Source organism: Electrophorus electricus, chromosome 13 (assembly GCF_041902795.1).
Source record: "Electrophorus electricus isolate QZ-2024a chromosome 13, ASM4190279v1, whole genome shotgun sequence".
Lineage (NCBI taxonomy): Eukaryota > Metazoa > Chordata > Actinopteri > Gymnotiformes > Gymnotidae > Electrophorus > Electrophorus electricus.
The window spans coordinates 8,722,105-8,737,498 of NC_137509.1; the positions used below are offsets into that span (position 1 = coordinate 8,722,105).

Consider the following 15,394-nt stretch of genomic DNA (forward strand, 5'->3'; position numbering starts at 1 on the left):
CCTTTCACGTGCTGGTGAACACAATTACTTTCACAGGGCACACCTGGTCTTAAATCAGCACTCATTCCTCAGAAGCTTCTCACATATGGGTTTTTATCTTTTTCACCCTACATGCTTAAAAGCAGACCGGAATGAGAGGCGGCTGTCTTCCACGATGCCTCTCCAGCAGTAAAAATGAGCTCCATCTTAAAATAGTCTCTCATGTCACCTCCTAGGTCATGCCTAACAGAAGAGCCCCATGGGAAGGTTTGTCCCTGTGGCCTTTCCAATGAGATTAACCTACTGAGAGAAGCATATTTGATTGGTGCAGTAATGGTTGATGACTCTGCTTTAACCAAAGGACAAGGGTGCAACTTTCACATGTATTGCGAAAGTTTACATTCTCGCGCTCCTTCTCTCTTTTTTTCCCCTCTTTCTTTACCCTGGAACACAGCCATATCAAAACAAGGCCACAAGGCATTTGAGATGAAATTATGGAGCAAACGGTCAAGGAAAATATTTTGTCCCAAAGATGTTTTTTCCTATCTTAGTATTTGAACAGTGAATGATGTGACATTGGCATAAGGTTTTGCCAAAACATTGTAATATGTCTCTAGAATTCTCATTGGTTACCAACATAAGAAAGCAATTATTTACTAAGGGAAAGAGCACTATTTTGTGTGTGTGTGTGTGTGTGTGTGTGTGTGTGTGTGTGTGTGTGTGTGTGTGTGTGTGTGTGAGAGAGAGAGAGAGAGAGAGAGAATGTAAGCTCCAGAGTGGGGATAGATCAGTTGATAAAAATGCTGACATAACTCATTGAGAATGACATCCATTTTGGTTAATGTAAAGTTATGTTCCAAACTCTTATATAGTTTACAGTATTTCTTGTTGTGAGGTTTGTATCATTGTAAATTTGAATACCAGTTCAGCTCCCAATGCTTCTGGAGTACAAAACTGTATTCTACTGCCTCCAATCTGTATAAACTGTTACTGCAAGTAAATTCGAAGAAAGCTGAAACAATCGGCCCAGTAAAATATACTGCTGTTGGATTTTCTAAATTCCTTCTATCTGTCTCTGTCACATACCTCACCTGTTGCCAAGAAATCCTGGAACTTGAACAAAAAATAAAGTAATAAATAAATAAAAATCGCAAAACGTGGATTTAAACAAAAACATGCAAATCCACCTTGGACTGAACAAACTGAATTTTTTTAAGTTTAAAATCAGACTTATTGTACTTAAGGTGAACTAATGTCATCATTACAATATGAAGCCAGAGTGCACCTCCTCTGGGTTTTGCTGGGCTTGTGTATAGGGTAAAAAAGACAGATTAGACAATGATGTTTATCCACGTCCAACATCCCCATAGTACCATGCATGGTTTTCATCAGGACTACGGGTTAAAAGCAATGAGTGCCAGGAACCCAGGCATCTGTGTTTATTCCCACCAGAGATGATAGCTTTGTAGTGTAATATTCCTCCTCTCCATGTATTTACAATGCACCTAAATAAAAATACCAAAAACCTTGGTGTACCTACTGCAAATATTACTTAATGCTATGGGTGTATTTGGTAGGAAATGTAGAATGCACTGCTGGAGTATGCACTGCATGTATAGTTAGTTTTATTTCATGCCACTTATTGACTTTTTCCTTAACGGTTATGTCTTGTCATGTCCTAAACATAAGATCTATCTGTACGTGTCTGCTGTGATGCATTTTACACAAAATAAAAATGCACTAACATAAAGAACTGGAATGGGTGCTGCTCTGCAGTCAGACTTCTCCTGCACCAGGGAAAGATTTGGCTAATTACGCAGGCCATAGAGAATTTGTTACTGTAGCTACTGTAGTGTTTGATCAGACTGATCCAACAAGAACTGCTTGTGGCACCAGCTCTGTCCATAGTCCGCAGCTAACAGATTTGTCTGCTCTGCCGGCCTGATGCAGCTTTATATGGACATCAGAGCTGCAGGCACTCACGTCAGCAGGCCATCTGCTTCTGCCTTAAGTTTGTAATTTTGCATGCTCCATAAGGAATACACTTGAAGGTCTTCAAAACAACTGCAACCAATGGTTGCCGTGAGGTCATTCCATCATGTGCTGCGCCATTCTTCCCATGACGGATCTGAAGTACTTTGTCACTGCCACCAGCTTCATCTTTTGTGCTGAATGCAGTTTATTAATGATTCAGAGGGGACCTGGAAAGTTTTATAAGCCAATTCAATGTTACAACGGACTCAGTATTTCGCAGGTTTTTTTTTAATTTGGCCTTCCAGCCAAATAAGAGCATCTGTAATTATAAGGTGTTATGAAAATGTTTTTTTAGAGACTTTATTGTTTATGACCTGTAGAAAATGCAAATATTCTCATTATGTTAATAGAGTAGCACTTTTTCTTTCATTTGAGTACATTATTAGTCCAATAATTGTTCCTTTTAAAAAAAAGTCCGAAAACTCATGCTACCTAGCCAATGAAATAGTTCCCAGTTTGAAAAGAAGACTTATTAGTTAGTGACCTAGGAAAACTGTCGAAAGGATGTGTTTATGAATGTTGTTTTAAGTGAAACACGAATATATTTATAAGATGCTGGTATATTTCCTCTTCAGATATTTACCATTGATGCAAGCTTCATAACATTAAAATGCATTCGACAATCAAAATGAAAAACCATTGTTGGATTTTGCTTGTTTTCTGGAAGAAGCAATATTAAAACAACACGTGAACTAGATTAATTATTATAGCCGTTTCCTCCTGTGCAGGTATGCAGTGCGTGTCTCTGTTAAGCGAGCACACTTCAGCAGACTGTGTACTCATACTTACTCATTTCAGGAGAGATACTTTGCTTTTTCCCACCCTGATTGTGACCACACAAGGACTTTACAGCATGAAATCCTGGGGGACAATAGTGAATAGAATGAAATCAGTTGGATTAGTACAGCTGGCTGAAAATTGGATTGATCTAATCTTAGAGTCATTTGTTGGGGGCAAGCTCTGCTGTCAGCCCAGGCACGGGAAACTTGGCAGTGCTGGCCAGAGCTCGGACAGGGGCTCCTACACAATTACTGACTCTCATCTGGATGCTTCACTCATGCATATTTGGATTCATTTCTTAACACTGAAGCTCTTTGCAAGTATTGAAGAACTGATTTCTTTTGGATCCAGGTGTCCTGCTTAAGCGAGAGACTTTTCATTTATTTATTTATTTATCTATTATTTTAATGGTGGCTGGCCGTAGGTCTCACCTACCTGGCTGAGAATAAAAAGCTATGGAAATGGCTGGACCAAATTCATTTTTTAACTAAAATTGGTGAGTTCCATTTCTTCAGGTATGGGCAAATTAATATTGTTCCCTTACTTTAGGTTATAAGGGAAATAGCACGTTTGGTGTGATTGAGGTAAATATTTTGAAGGCCTTTCATGGAGAGGAATTACTTTAAATGCCACCGCCATGCTTACATAATAATTATAATTGTAATTGCTTCTGCAAGAAATCTCATAATTCCATTTAAAGTATGTGAAATAAATGTTGAAGGTAATCTAATAATTCAGACTTATACAAACGACTCAGGAGCATATTTACATTACAATAATTTAACATTACACTGCAGGGGCTTTCAAAAAGCACCTTAAAAGGATTCTCTTGTAATGTCTTATTTATGAATGAATGAATGAATATTTCATAGCAATATGGAATTATAACACCTGGAAAAGGCTTAATGGGATTGTTCTGATCCTCTTCTTAGCCTTAATTCCTATATCATATGCCACCTGTAAACCAATAGGACACTCTGGATATGTTGTTTAAACATTTTCTAATAGCTTCTTGGAAGAAAAGTCCACTTGTGTTATGAAGGTTTTGCACAATATTCTTATTTCATCTGTTTGACTTCCTCTTGTTACAGGAACTATGGCAAGGTTTAAGCGAAAACACATCTGATGTGACAGCCAGTGAACTTGAAAGAGCACCAATCTACCCTCTATGTGGCCAAGCCTTGAGATGCATTGGTGGCTCTGTGCCTTCTGCAGTTTACCACCAGAAGGGGGCAGCAGAGAGCTCCACACCCCTGATCCACATCCTCCACCTCTTTCTCAGCACTGCAATGTCTCCTCCTGTTCCACTGTGTCCCTTTGGGCCTCCATAATCCTACTGTGCCTCATCCTTCCAACATCCACTGCTGTCATCTTCCGAGTCGGGGTGGCGGGGCCTTGGTCCTGCGACCCTCTTTTTGCCAAGGCCTATCCCAGCGAAGCAGCACAGCTTGCCGTGAACCGCATCAACCGGGACCCCACGCTCTCCTCCGCGGCCTACTTCGATTACGTCGTCCTGGAGGAGGACTGTGAGACATCACAGGCTCTTTCCCACTTCTTCGCATACTACACGCAGGCGTCCGCTCTTGTCGGCCCCGTCAATCCTGGCATCTGTGATGCGGCGTTTCTGGCAGGGAAGGACTGGTACACGGCTGTGTTCGCCTGGTCCTGCATGGCCTACGAGCTTGACAATGGCCGGAGCCACGCAGCCTTCACCGGCACCATGCCTTCACCCGCACGGGTGCTGCTACGTCTCATACGCCACTTCCGTTGGGCTCACGTGGGCATCGTGTCCTCGGGCGACAACATCTGGAGGGAGACGGCCCGCACGCTGGCGGATGCCCTGCGAAGTCACGGCGTGCCTGTCGGCATCGTGGCGTCTGTCGGGGATGACTTGGCCAGCATGCGCAAGACCCTGGCTGATGTCAAGAAATTAGAGCACCTCCGCAGTGAGTTGCTTGTGCCACTACAACACGTTTACCACCTGAAACAGAAAAAAGTTAGAATCCTAAATTAAATATATACAAATTCTAAAAAGTGATCATTCTTGTTATTGTATTATTTTGATTTTCTTTCCTCCTGTCCCCTTTGACATTCTTTCATAAATTGCCCTCCATTTCTGAAATGGAACCATTAACATGTTATTTTATCTTTCTCGTCAGTGGTCATCCTCTGTATGCACTCAGTCTTTGTGGGGGGCACTTCTCAGAAGATGCTCCTGGAGACTGCCTACGACATGCAGATGACAGATGGCTCACTGGTGTTCGTGCCTTACGACACGCTGCAGTACAGCCTGCCCTACCCTGAACCGCCCCGGCTCGCGCACTATGGCAACGGCAGCAAGGCCATGCGCGCCTACGACGCTGTGCTCACCCTCACCGCGGAGTCTCCGCAGCAGTTCTCCTTCTACCAGGCCTACGCCGAGGCACAGGAGCACGGGGAGCTGCCCAAGGACGTGCAGCCCCACCAGGTACGCTGGGAGAGGGGGAAAGAGGTGGAGGGGGGGAGACACAGGGGGGCAACGCATGGGGTGAGAAAAGGACAAAGACGGTGGAAGCCCTTGGGCAGATTAGATGGGGACAGCGGTATAACATCTGTGGGATTTCATGGTTCTGTAACATATCATATTTCAGATAATCTCAATAAAAGTTTATTTTTCTAATTTCATTCTGCTTGTAATTGTTCCTCGTCCACCAGGTCTCTCCTCTGTTCGGCACCATCTACTCCTCTGTCCTGTTCGTAGCACATGCTGTGCAAAGCCTGCGAGCATCCCAGGAGCGGTGGTCCGGGCACAACCTGGCCCGGCACAGTCGTAACCTGGCCATCAGAGGATTCAGCCACCCCATCCGCACCACAGACTCCGGCTCGGCCATGTTGGACTATGTGGTGCTGGATACAGATGGCTTTTCATGGGAACTGAAGCCTTGCTACCGCATAGAGATGGAAGCAGACACGGTGCGCTTCCTGGGTCGCCATATTCACTTCCCCCCACAGGGGCCTCCTGGGATGGACTCTGACTGCTGGTTTGCACCTGGGATCCTCTGTGGTGGAGGTGAGAAAGACCTGTATGAAAACGCATACATTTCAAGATTTATGCACACGCTCATCTTCAAAACCCTCTTGATACCCTTGGATAGATGCATTTGATACCCTTGGATAGATGCACTTGGACCTACAAATCCTGCACACATATACAATACAGCACATATGCACGTGTATAGAATGTAAATTCAGTGCTATGATGGCATGGCTTATTCCAAAAGCTCTCTCCCTCTTTTGGTAGGTATGGATCTTTTCTATGTGATTATCAGCGTCCTCGGTGTCTATCTACTAATTTTCTTTCTTATTGCCTGCATTTACTTTATAAGGTAACAGTCACCTTGATTTCATTTGATACACAAAGTATTTTATTATTTTTGCATATAGTAGGAATTAGTCATTAGTAAGAAATTCTCTTTGCTTTCATGTTTTCCAGGCGACGAATCAATCAGATCCGCTTGATTCAGGGCCCAAGCAAAATATTACTGACCTTGTCTGATGTCACGTTCATCAGTCCATCACTGAGCAACAAGGTAATTCTTTTCAGGTATTTACACACATACGCACACACACGCATACGCATGCACACGCACACACATCCAAACATTAGTGACACACACTAAAGACTAACAATCTTAAAAACAGAAGCTAAGTTTGGACGAAAGTAAGACCAGTGACACCAGGAAGAGTAGCTCAGAGTGCAGTCTGCCACCAGCCACCTATGAGAACTCCAACATCTGCATCCATGAGGTAAAAATATTCACTGCACACTGCAGGCAAAAGACTGAAATACAACACTAAAGGTATCCATTTCTGATTGCACCTCTTGTTTGCAGGGAGACTGGGCTTGGCTGAAAAGACTTCCCAATGGGAACTTTGAGAGCATCAGCCCCCGTACCAGTGACATGTTTGAACTGGTTAGGACTGTCTGCATTTTTGCACTACTGAACCTTTGACACCACAGTCATATTTGCATAAAAATATTTCCTGAGCAAATTCTTTCCTATCTGATTGGTAGAGAATATGCTGAATCACAGTTGAAATCTTATTCTGACATCCCTTAAGCTTTTAGACCAATGACCCTTCCCTCCTATTAATTCCATCATTTGAGTGGTGGGCAGGTATAATGTTTAATAAAGTAAGCTCCTCTCACATTCGCAGATGAAGGACATGAGACATGAGAATGTTAACCCTTTCATGGGTTTCTTCCACGACTGTGGGGTCTTTGCCATCATGACAGAGTGCTGTTCCCGTGGTAGCCTGGAGGATCTGCTGCTTAATGATAATGTTAAACTGGACTGGATGTTTAAGTCCTCTCTCCTGCTTGACCTCATTAAGGTAGGTTGGTGTTCTCTGTGGGAGGAGTGGGCTTTAAATGGGGGTTAAAAGCTTTTAAGGAATGTTTGTCATGACAGGTGCGATGAGGTAAACTGCTGTGAACTGCTAAAGAGGAGCACAGAAGAATTATATTTTCTCAGAAATGTTTCATTTTATCAAGTTTCATGGTAAACAGAGGTTCATTAATATTGATGTGATCAGTATGACGGATTACAAAGTGTCTCATTGTGTGAAAATGTTTCTGGCATGCAGGGAATGAAATACCTCCATCACCGGAGTGTATGTCATGGAAGGCTTAAGTCTAGGAACTGTGTGGTTGACGGGCGCTTTGTGCTCAAAGTGACTGACTATGGCTACAGTGAAGTGTTGCAGGCCCAGAAGTTCCCCTATGTGGAGCCCCCAGCTGAAGGCAAGTGTCTTTTAACCGTTTTCTCTAAACTGGTCATGATGGTGGTGGTTACAGGTTTTATTTTTAAATCCATAAGCACTAATGAGCTTTAAGGTTCTTCTACATGTCAAACCACGTCTGTGACAGAAATCAAACCTGACCGTTGCATGTCTCACTCCTCCACAGAGCTGCTGTGGACAGCCCCTGAGAGCCTGAGAGGTTCCTGTCCAGGCCTCCATGGCAGTCTCCCAGGGGATGTGTACAGCTTCGCCATCATCATGCAGGAAGTGGTGGTGCGAGGGCCTCCTTTCTGCATGCTAGAGGAGTCTGCTCACGGTGGGCTGCTTGACTTCTGAACACCATTACAATATGCTTAAAGTTCAGTGTTGGAATTCATTAATATACTCACAGAATGTACAATGTACAGCATTCTTTTAGCTCCTGTGGGCCATGGTAAGCATCTTGCAGATATTCCTCTTTGTAGATTTGTATAAATAATCCACTGGCGTGTGGCAAGATTCCAACATATAACACTACACTGATGTAATTTCCAATTGCCAATTGCCAACAGTTGATTCTTGACTTGCTTTAATTGCTTCTGTTTTAAAATCCATGATGTTATTTTTTTATATAGAATTGTACATTCTGTCACAGACATTCCATATCTCTCTGCAGAAATTATTCAAAAGGTCCAGAAACCTCCACCTCTGTGCCGGCCCATTGTGTGTGGAGACCATGCACCCCTGGAGTGTATCCAACTCATGAAACGTTGCTGGAATGAACAGCCTGAGAGGAGACCTGACTTTGAGGAGATCTTTGATCAGGTGTACATTATTTTACTCTAGACTGGGAAAAAGCATGATCGTGCTGAACTATTAAAAAGATCAGCAGGCCAATCTGAAAAAGGGGTTTGTATTAAAAAGACTTTAAATGGAAAAATTCAGTTTAAAAGGACTCTGGCCTGGAAAGGTTGAGTTTAAAACATCTTGCACACTCTGAAAGGGTTTCAATGAAGCAGCTGCACTATTTGTAGTTCCAGAAATGTTTTATTGTTGTACTGGATTTAAGTGTTAGATTAATAGTGTGTCATTGTGTAAATATGTTCCTAAAAAAAAGAATATTTCACTCCAGAAATTTTTTGTCTCTAATAACTTTCATATCTGCCAGAATACCTTTTGGACAGCTGTTGATGAGCCTGGTCAGCACTCGTCTCTCTATATATGAGTCTCTTTTTGCTCTTTCTGCTGGTTCCTTTCTCCCGTAGTTCAAGAACATAAATAAAGGGAAGAAAACGAACATCATTGACTCCATGCTGCGGATGCTGGAACAGTACTCCTCCAACCTAGAGGAGCTGATCAGAGAGAGGACGGAGGAGCTGGAGGTGGAGAAACAGAAGACTGAGAAACTACTCACACAGATGCTGCCACCGTGAGTAGAACACATTCACGTGCATAATTTATATTGTACACCCTCCATTTGCATACTCTTCCACAGAATCACCTTACCTGTGTTCAGCAGCTGTGTTTTGCCTTCAAACTGCTTCACATACGTTTATTACTTTTCTCTGAATTCTGGTCTTGAGGTTCACATGGTATCTGGCTGTTCCCCTGCTTCAGGTCGGTGGCCGAGGCCCTGAAGATGGGCACCACCGTGGAGCCAGAGTGCTTTGACAGTGTCACTGTCTACTTCAGTGACATTGTTGGTTTCACTACCATTTCAGCCAACAGTGAGCCTATTGAAGTGGTGGACCTTCTTAACGACCTGTACACACTCTTTGACGCCATCATCAGCAACCATGATGTATATAAGGTATCACTCAAACACCTGTAGGTCCATAGAACAACTACATCGGGCTTAGTAGTCCTCATCTTCAACTGTGTTTGAGTCACCACCATTATACCCTTAGACCAATGTAACCACAGAGTGTATGATGGACACCAGTGTAACACATCAGTGGCTCTGTGGTTTAATGTGGCTGTAATGAGATCTATGTGTTAAATTGATTTTAACTCATGCTCTCCATTTCCTGCTTTACTGAGACTAGTCAAGCAAAATTAATATTCCAGTATCAAGCATCCTCTTGTCTGTCACATTCAGGTAGAGACCATAGGCGATGCCTACATGGTGGCCTCAGGTTTACCTGTGCCTAATGGGACCCGCCATGCAGCTGAGGTTGCAAACATGGCTCTGGACATCCTCAGTACAGTGGGGACATTTAAGATGAGACACATGCCTGATGTTCCTGTGCGAATCCGAATTGGTCTTCATACAGGTCAGACCATTTATGCTGTGAAACATGTCATGTTTAACTATTGAGATTGTATTGATTTACAGCAAGGTAAAAGAATAGAGTTACACCCTGAAGATTCAGAATATAAATCTTTTTTTTTTTTTTTTTTTTTTTCAGCAGAAATGGACATGAATGAAACTCGGTCGTGTGTGTGTGTGTGTGTGTGTGTGTGTGTGTGCGCGTGTGTGCGTTAATGTTCTCTGTAGGTCCTTGTGTAGCAGGAGTTGTGGGATTAACCATGCCAAGATACTGCTTGTTTGGAGACACAGTCACCACTGCTTCTAGAATGGAGACCACAGGCATGTGTGAGTTACCAGCCTTACTTCCCACGGTCTCTGTCCAAGCCCTGGTGTGAAGAGCATTTTCAGTCTGTCTGAACATTTAGTGAAGGTCATTTGTCTCTGCAGGTTTTGTTCTTAAAACTGCCTTGCATTCTTGGGTTCTTACAGCATATCGGATCCACGTCCACTCCAGCACAGTCCAGATCCTGCTGGAACTGAAGGCAGGATATAAGTTACAGCTGAGGGCCAGGACTGAACTGAAGGTAAGACCCAGGGTTATGACATGAAATCAGCAAAAAGGAAATGATTCTTCAGCTTCAGTGGACACTTGTCTGTCACATACAAAAGGAAAAGGAGGAAACACATTGTACCATTTACATTAAATTATTAAAATATGAATTTTACTAAATTCACCATTCCTATTCATTCAGAAAATCTTCTGAATGAATAGATAGGGTTTTTTTCTTCACCCAGTTTAATAAGCTATGATTTCTGGTCTTTACAAACCTTCTTTGTTATTGTATGCTGATTATACTGATGTGAAATAAATAAGATTATGTAACACCTACCATGTTTGTGGTTAACATGGGGCAGCTGGGCTTTGTATTCACTGTGTCTCATCTATAGGATATGACATCCCACCTGTAGTTAACAATTTCACCCCAACACAATTATACAAAATGGGAAAATGAAACATATCATTCAGAATCTTTCTACTCCTGGTCCCAGTAGGTAAAGCTTCATCTGAACTAGGCTAATGAACTGGTGCTTAGATGTTTGACAGGCTGGTAGGAGAGGCACTCTCTCTTACCACACACTGCTCTTCTCACCAGGGCAAAGGCGTAGAAGAGACCTACTGGCTCATCGGCAGGGACGGCTTTACCAAACCACTCCCCATCCCACCTGAAGTCAAGTCAGGGTAAGGCAGGGTCATTCCATGGCTTGTGACCTATTTGGATATGTGCATGTGTCTGTCTTGTTCATGCTCTCCAAATTATGTTGCAGAGAAATGGCACATGGCTTGCAAATGGAGGAAATAGCTGCATACAAGAGGCAGAAAGTGGAGAAAGTGCTTGCAAAGAAGAATAAATGAGGTAATCTTATGCATGGAGAATGTATAACATTACTCAATATGGCACCTGGGATTGGGGCCTGGTGGATTTGGCATCCTGTATGCAAAAGGTCTTTATGAATGATATTCATGAGTTTATGTACATTATATATGCTTGTTATTATAAAACTACATATTTTTTCATGATTATGACTTGAATACAGTAACATCTAGTAGTGTGTTACTGTATGATGTATGCTAGGGTGCTTTTTTATAAATGTTACTATGAAATGTGCAAGCTAGTTCTACACAATATATGTGGATTTTAATATTGCATATGGCATAGGTGTTTCAGACCTTTAACATTTGGATTTGATCATGTGCACAATTATATTAGGAGTACACTCTCCACCAACCGACTAACTTAGTTCTTCTACTTTCAAGCTTTATTTCACTAAATGTAACTTTCCAGCTGTCAATATGTGCACAAATTATTTGCTCTTGAATTTGTCACACCACTCAGCTACAAGGACTGTCTGAAGCTGTTTCTCAGCTCAGTACAAATTCCGTAATCAAAGACCAAAGAAAAAAACATTTAATGTGCACTGATGTGATGTCATATGAGACACTTTAGGTCCTCTGTTTTTGGACAGACACTTTTGCACATGGAAGATTCATGGCAAGCTGAGCCAAAGATAGCCATTAAACATGCTCTCCCCTTTCAGATGGTATGGCACTCTTCTGATATGGATAGCTGTGAATGGGGCCGGCTTTTGAAAACCGGATGCCTGGCTATGTTTGGCATGCTGATGTGTGTCTATTTGCGTGTGCTCTCATACTCTGTATGTCTCATGTCCTCCTCATGTTCCATACATCAATACCTTAACGTTGACCTAAACAAACTATGAAAATTTAGGATAGGGCACATTTGATCCTTTGCATGTATGGAACTCATTTGTGTTTTAATTAGGTGAAAAATGGTAGAGCCAAAAGAGTTAGGTAGTGACTTGTCAAATTGATATGAGGAAAAAAAGCAATTCTTTCCTACCCATAAAAGTATCGATTTTATTAGTTAATGCAATTATATATTAGACAAGTCAGGCTGATGTCTCCTTTCTATTGCTGTGTGGTATTTTGCAGGCATGAGTCCAAAAATGTTAATACTTCACAAACCTGTGAGGAATATTTCTATTGTGCATCAGGTGGCCCGCCTAACCATGACCAATGATAGAAATGTCATGATGTATTATCATCATTCACAACCATTTACCTGTGCCCTTCTGACTTGTGCATGGCGGACCAGGAATGAGTGATGAAATGTCCCTCTGAATGTACATGGGAGACACAGCAGCAGGGAGCAACAAATGACTTCAGCCCTCTTCTTATTCCTGTCAGGATATTTATAATAGTCTGTGGCTGGACTGGTCATTTTGTAAGGCACTTTGTAATTCCAGCTTTTCTCTTGAAGGAAACTACATGAAGGAGAAGATTGTAGATGTGTACCATAGGACACATGAAGCACAGACCATCTGAAAGGCCTTCACCATGCTCTTGTCTAGCTAAATTAATGAAACCTCAGCAACAAAAGCTCAGTACCCACATTGTAGGCTCTGAGCAAAATGCTCTGGAATTACTTCTCGGAAGCTGTCAGCCCTGTCTGAAGATCTGATGGACTGACCCCCATGCTGTAAGTAGAGAAATTACGGTCTTATTGTCAACATGAAACACCTCTGTGACATGAGCCACAGGCATTGGGAATCCACTACTCAGTAAAAGAAGGATTGGGTCTGGCAGAAGGGTCAGGACGGGGTGGGGTGGGACAGGAAGAGGATTTTATATCCCATACAAGTGTTCTACAATACTGTGTTAATATTCTTTCTCTTTCTCATACTTCCTTTCACCTATAAAGAGAGAATGGTGTAACTGAATGCTTGACACTGAAATAAATATACAGTAAAGTGCATCATAAGAATATACAATGTAACATGCAGCATTTAAACTGTTTACTTACATAACAATCCAATTTTAAAATGGCATGATATAGTGAATTAAACTACCTGTAGAGCTGCACATATACAGAAAACTAAGGTTCTGATGTGGCATCAGGAACTGGTTATTAAAAGGGACTGTTGGTGACACTTTTGTTCATACAGACATACTTTAGTGAAGGGTATGCCTATCCTGAACTCCAATTGATGTAATTGTTGCACCTTTAAAGTCATGTTCTTGCTCATTAAATATATTATATTATATAATAGTATCATATAAATATATACATTTACATAATAGTATTATATAAATATAATAGTATCTACTTATGTTTGTTGTGATATAGATGCATTTCAGAATGGAAAAATCCCACAAATCACAAGATCATTTAGAACATGTTATAACAAGATCATATATAACAAGTTGTGAAAGACTGTAAAAAGATTACTTCCTTGTGTTACCATGAAATTATACATTATATATAACTCCAGGGTGTGTGTGTGTGTGTGTGTGTGAAGATCCTGTCCTACTTCTCTTATAGTAGGGGAAAAGTAAGATAGGGTTAGATGTCTGTCTGTGTGTGTGTGTGTATGAAGGTCCTCTGTCCTACTTCTCTTATAGTAGGGGAAAACTAAGATAGGGTTAGATGTATGTGTGTTCAAATGTTTAATGTTAATAAGAAATGACTTTTAACAGATTTCTGTACAATAGTTTGCTATTGGGGCAAAACTCCTAACCTAAAACCACTGACATACATTGAAACAACACTCTGTTGTGGCCATAGCTGTAAACAAAGCAGATGGTGACCTGAATGCTGCATGGATTACTCCGAGACATGACCTAGCTCTCCATAAGAAGGATATTGTGATGAAGTCACCCTTAGCCAGATTACACATTTCTAAAACTTGTCGCTCGTCTAACTTGTGGATCATTCCATACTCATAAACATGTTTCTGTAAATGATTGTTTGTGTAATTGTATCTGAAAGCTGAGAGATTAGACTGATAAAATGCTGTCATCTATCTTCCTATATGATCTTTTGGAAGATGTGTTGCCAAAAAGACATCGGCAGGAAATAAGGAAAGTGCTTTATTGTGGTGTGTGGGCTAATCTATGAATATACAGGTGTGTTGTCTATAAGGGACTGAATATTTACTGAATATTTACTACATAAATTATGAATTGGACAGGTTTAGAGCCGATGTAAAGTATGCAGACTAAGTGCTGATTAGGTATCGCATAATAAATAACTTTAGAATAAGAGTAGGGAACCTTGTGAATAAATAAATCCTTATTTTTGGCACAGGTAATATGCTTTGAGATATTTTCTGTAGTGCAATATGTCTACAACAAAAATAGTATACATTTCATACAAAATACCATAACTGTTCATAAGTAAACTTAAATCACCTGTCACTTATGGTGCATGGCAGTAAATCTGGGATTTGGTTAATATGAGTGAAAGCAGGTTTGAGGCAATTCCCACTGTGCACCACTTTGGGGAGCAATTGAGCCATCACTCCCAATTGGCTTAAGTGCATCTTTCCCAGGTTCTTGTAACTTAAACGAAAGTATCAAGAGAAGGACCTATTTGATTACATGGTATGAACACATCATAACTTTATTGCTACACACCACAACTGTAACATCGCAGAAGACGTTTGTGAACACTATATTTGGTGTATCATTAAAGACAGGTCTGTAATATCATAAACTGTTGCATTTATTGGTGAAACTAGTGTGTGTGCTTACAGAATACAATATGTGATTTTAGAACATTTATTTGATGTGTGGGCAGTGGTAGTTCAGTGCTTAAGGTTGCCAATTCAAGCCCCACCACTGCCAGGTTGCCCCTGAGCAAGGCCCTTAACCCCTCAACTGCTCAAGTATTCAGTCATAATTTTAAGTTGAGCAAGCTAAATGCTGTAAAAGTAGCAAACATACTGCACATCCCAGTAATCCACATGGGTATTCAGAACCATAGTTCATTTAGTTACAAGGTCTAGACATAGTGGGCAGCACAAAGAGTACAGTATGACCCAAGCTATGTATCCATATAAACAGTCTAATTGCAATCAGTGTGAATTACATGGTCTGAACACAGCTGGGTGAGAGAAAATTGGAACAGTTCTACTCTCACATTTAGATTCACACACCAGTGAATACTGGCCTACATTTGGTAACATAAAGCATCATGCTGTTCTGTGATATTCTTGACACCCAGGGTA

At 41.4% G+C, this 15,394-nt stretch overlaps 1 protein-coding gene across 5 annotated transcripts; it reads left to right on the top strand.

Moving 5' to 3' along the window:
• The first annotated feature begins 2,810 nt into the window (after positions 1-2,810).
• On the top strand, positions 2,811-14,880 carry gc2 (guanylyl cyclase 2). Of its 5 annotated transcripts, XR_014115959.1 has the most exons (21): positions 2,815-3,289; positions 3,885-4,739; positions 4,953-5,260; positions 5,488-5,842; positions 6,074-6,158; positions 6,266-6,362; positions 6,475-6,579; positions 6,666-6,746; positions 6,991-7,167; positions 7,420-7,576; positions 7,742-7,891; positions 8,231-8,379; positions 8,820-8,983; positions 9,172-9,364; positions 9,653-9,827; positions 10,052-10,150; positions 10,295-10,389; positions 10,960-11,045; positions 11,132-11,220; positions 12,646-12,864; positions 13,087-14,880. XR_014115959.1 is itself a non-coding variant. In XM_081695007.1 (20 exons), the coding sequence occupies exons 2-19, from the start codon at positions 3,962-3,964 to the stop codon at positions 11,217-11,219; spliced, it is 3,342 nt and encodes a 1,113-aa protein (XP_081551133.1). In that variant the 5' UTR covers positions 2,815-3,308; positions 3,885-3,961; the 3' UTR covers position 11,220; positions 12,646-14,880. The 5 variants fall into 5 exon arrangements, 4 of the variants coding, with proteins under 4 accessions (XP_081551135.1, XP_081551134.1, XP_081551133.1 ...); XM_081695007.1 differs by having other exon boundaries at positions 2,815-3,308; positions 12,646-14,880; XM_027008717.3 differs by having other exon boundaries at positions 12,646-14,880.
• The last annotated feature ends 514 nt before the right edge of the window (positions 14,881-15,394 follow it).

What these genes read in the sequence shown, in the direction of transcription:
- gc2 (XM_081695007.1), top strand. Translation starts at nt 3,962, where the DNA reads ATGTGGCCAAGCCTTGAGATGCATTGGTGGCTCTGTGCCTTCTGCAGT. An exon ending in CCAACATCTGCATCCATGAG is followed by an intron (nt 6,580 to 6,665) that starts GTAAAAATATTC and finishes TCTTGTTTGCAG; the next exon opens with GGAGACTGGGCTTGGCTGAA. An exon ending in TTGAGGAGATCTTTGATCAG is followed by an intron (nt 8,380 to 8,819) that starts GTGTACATTATT and finishes TTTCTCCCGTAG; the next exon opens with TTCAAGAACATAAATAAAGG.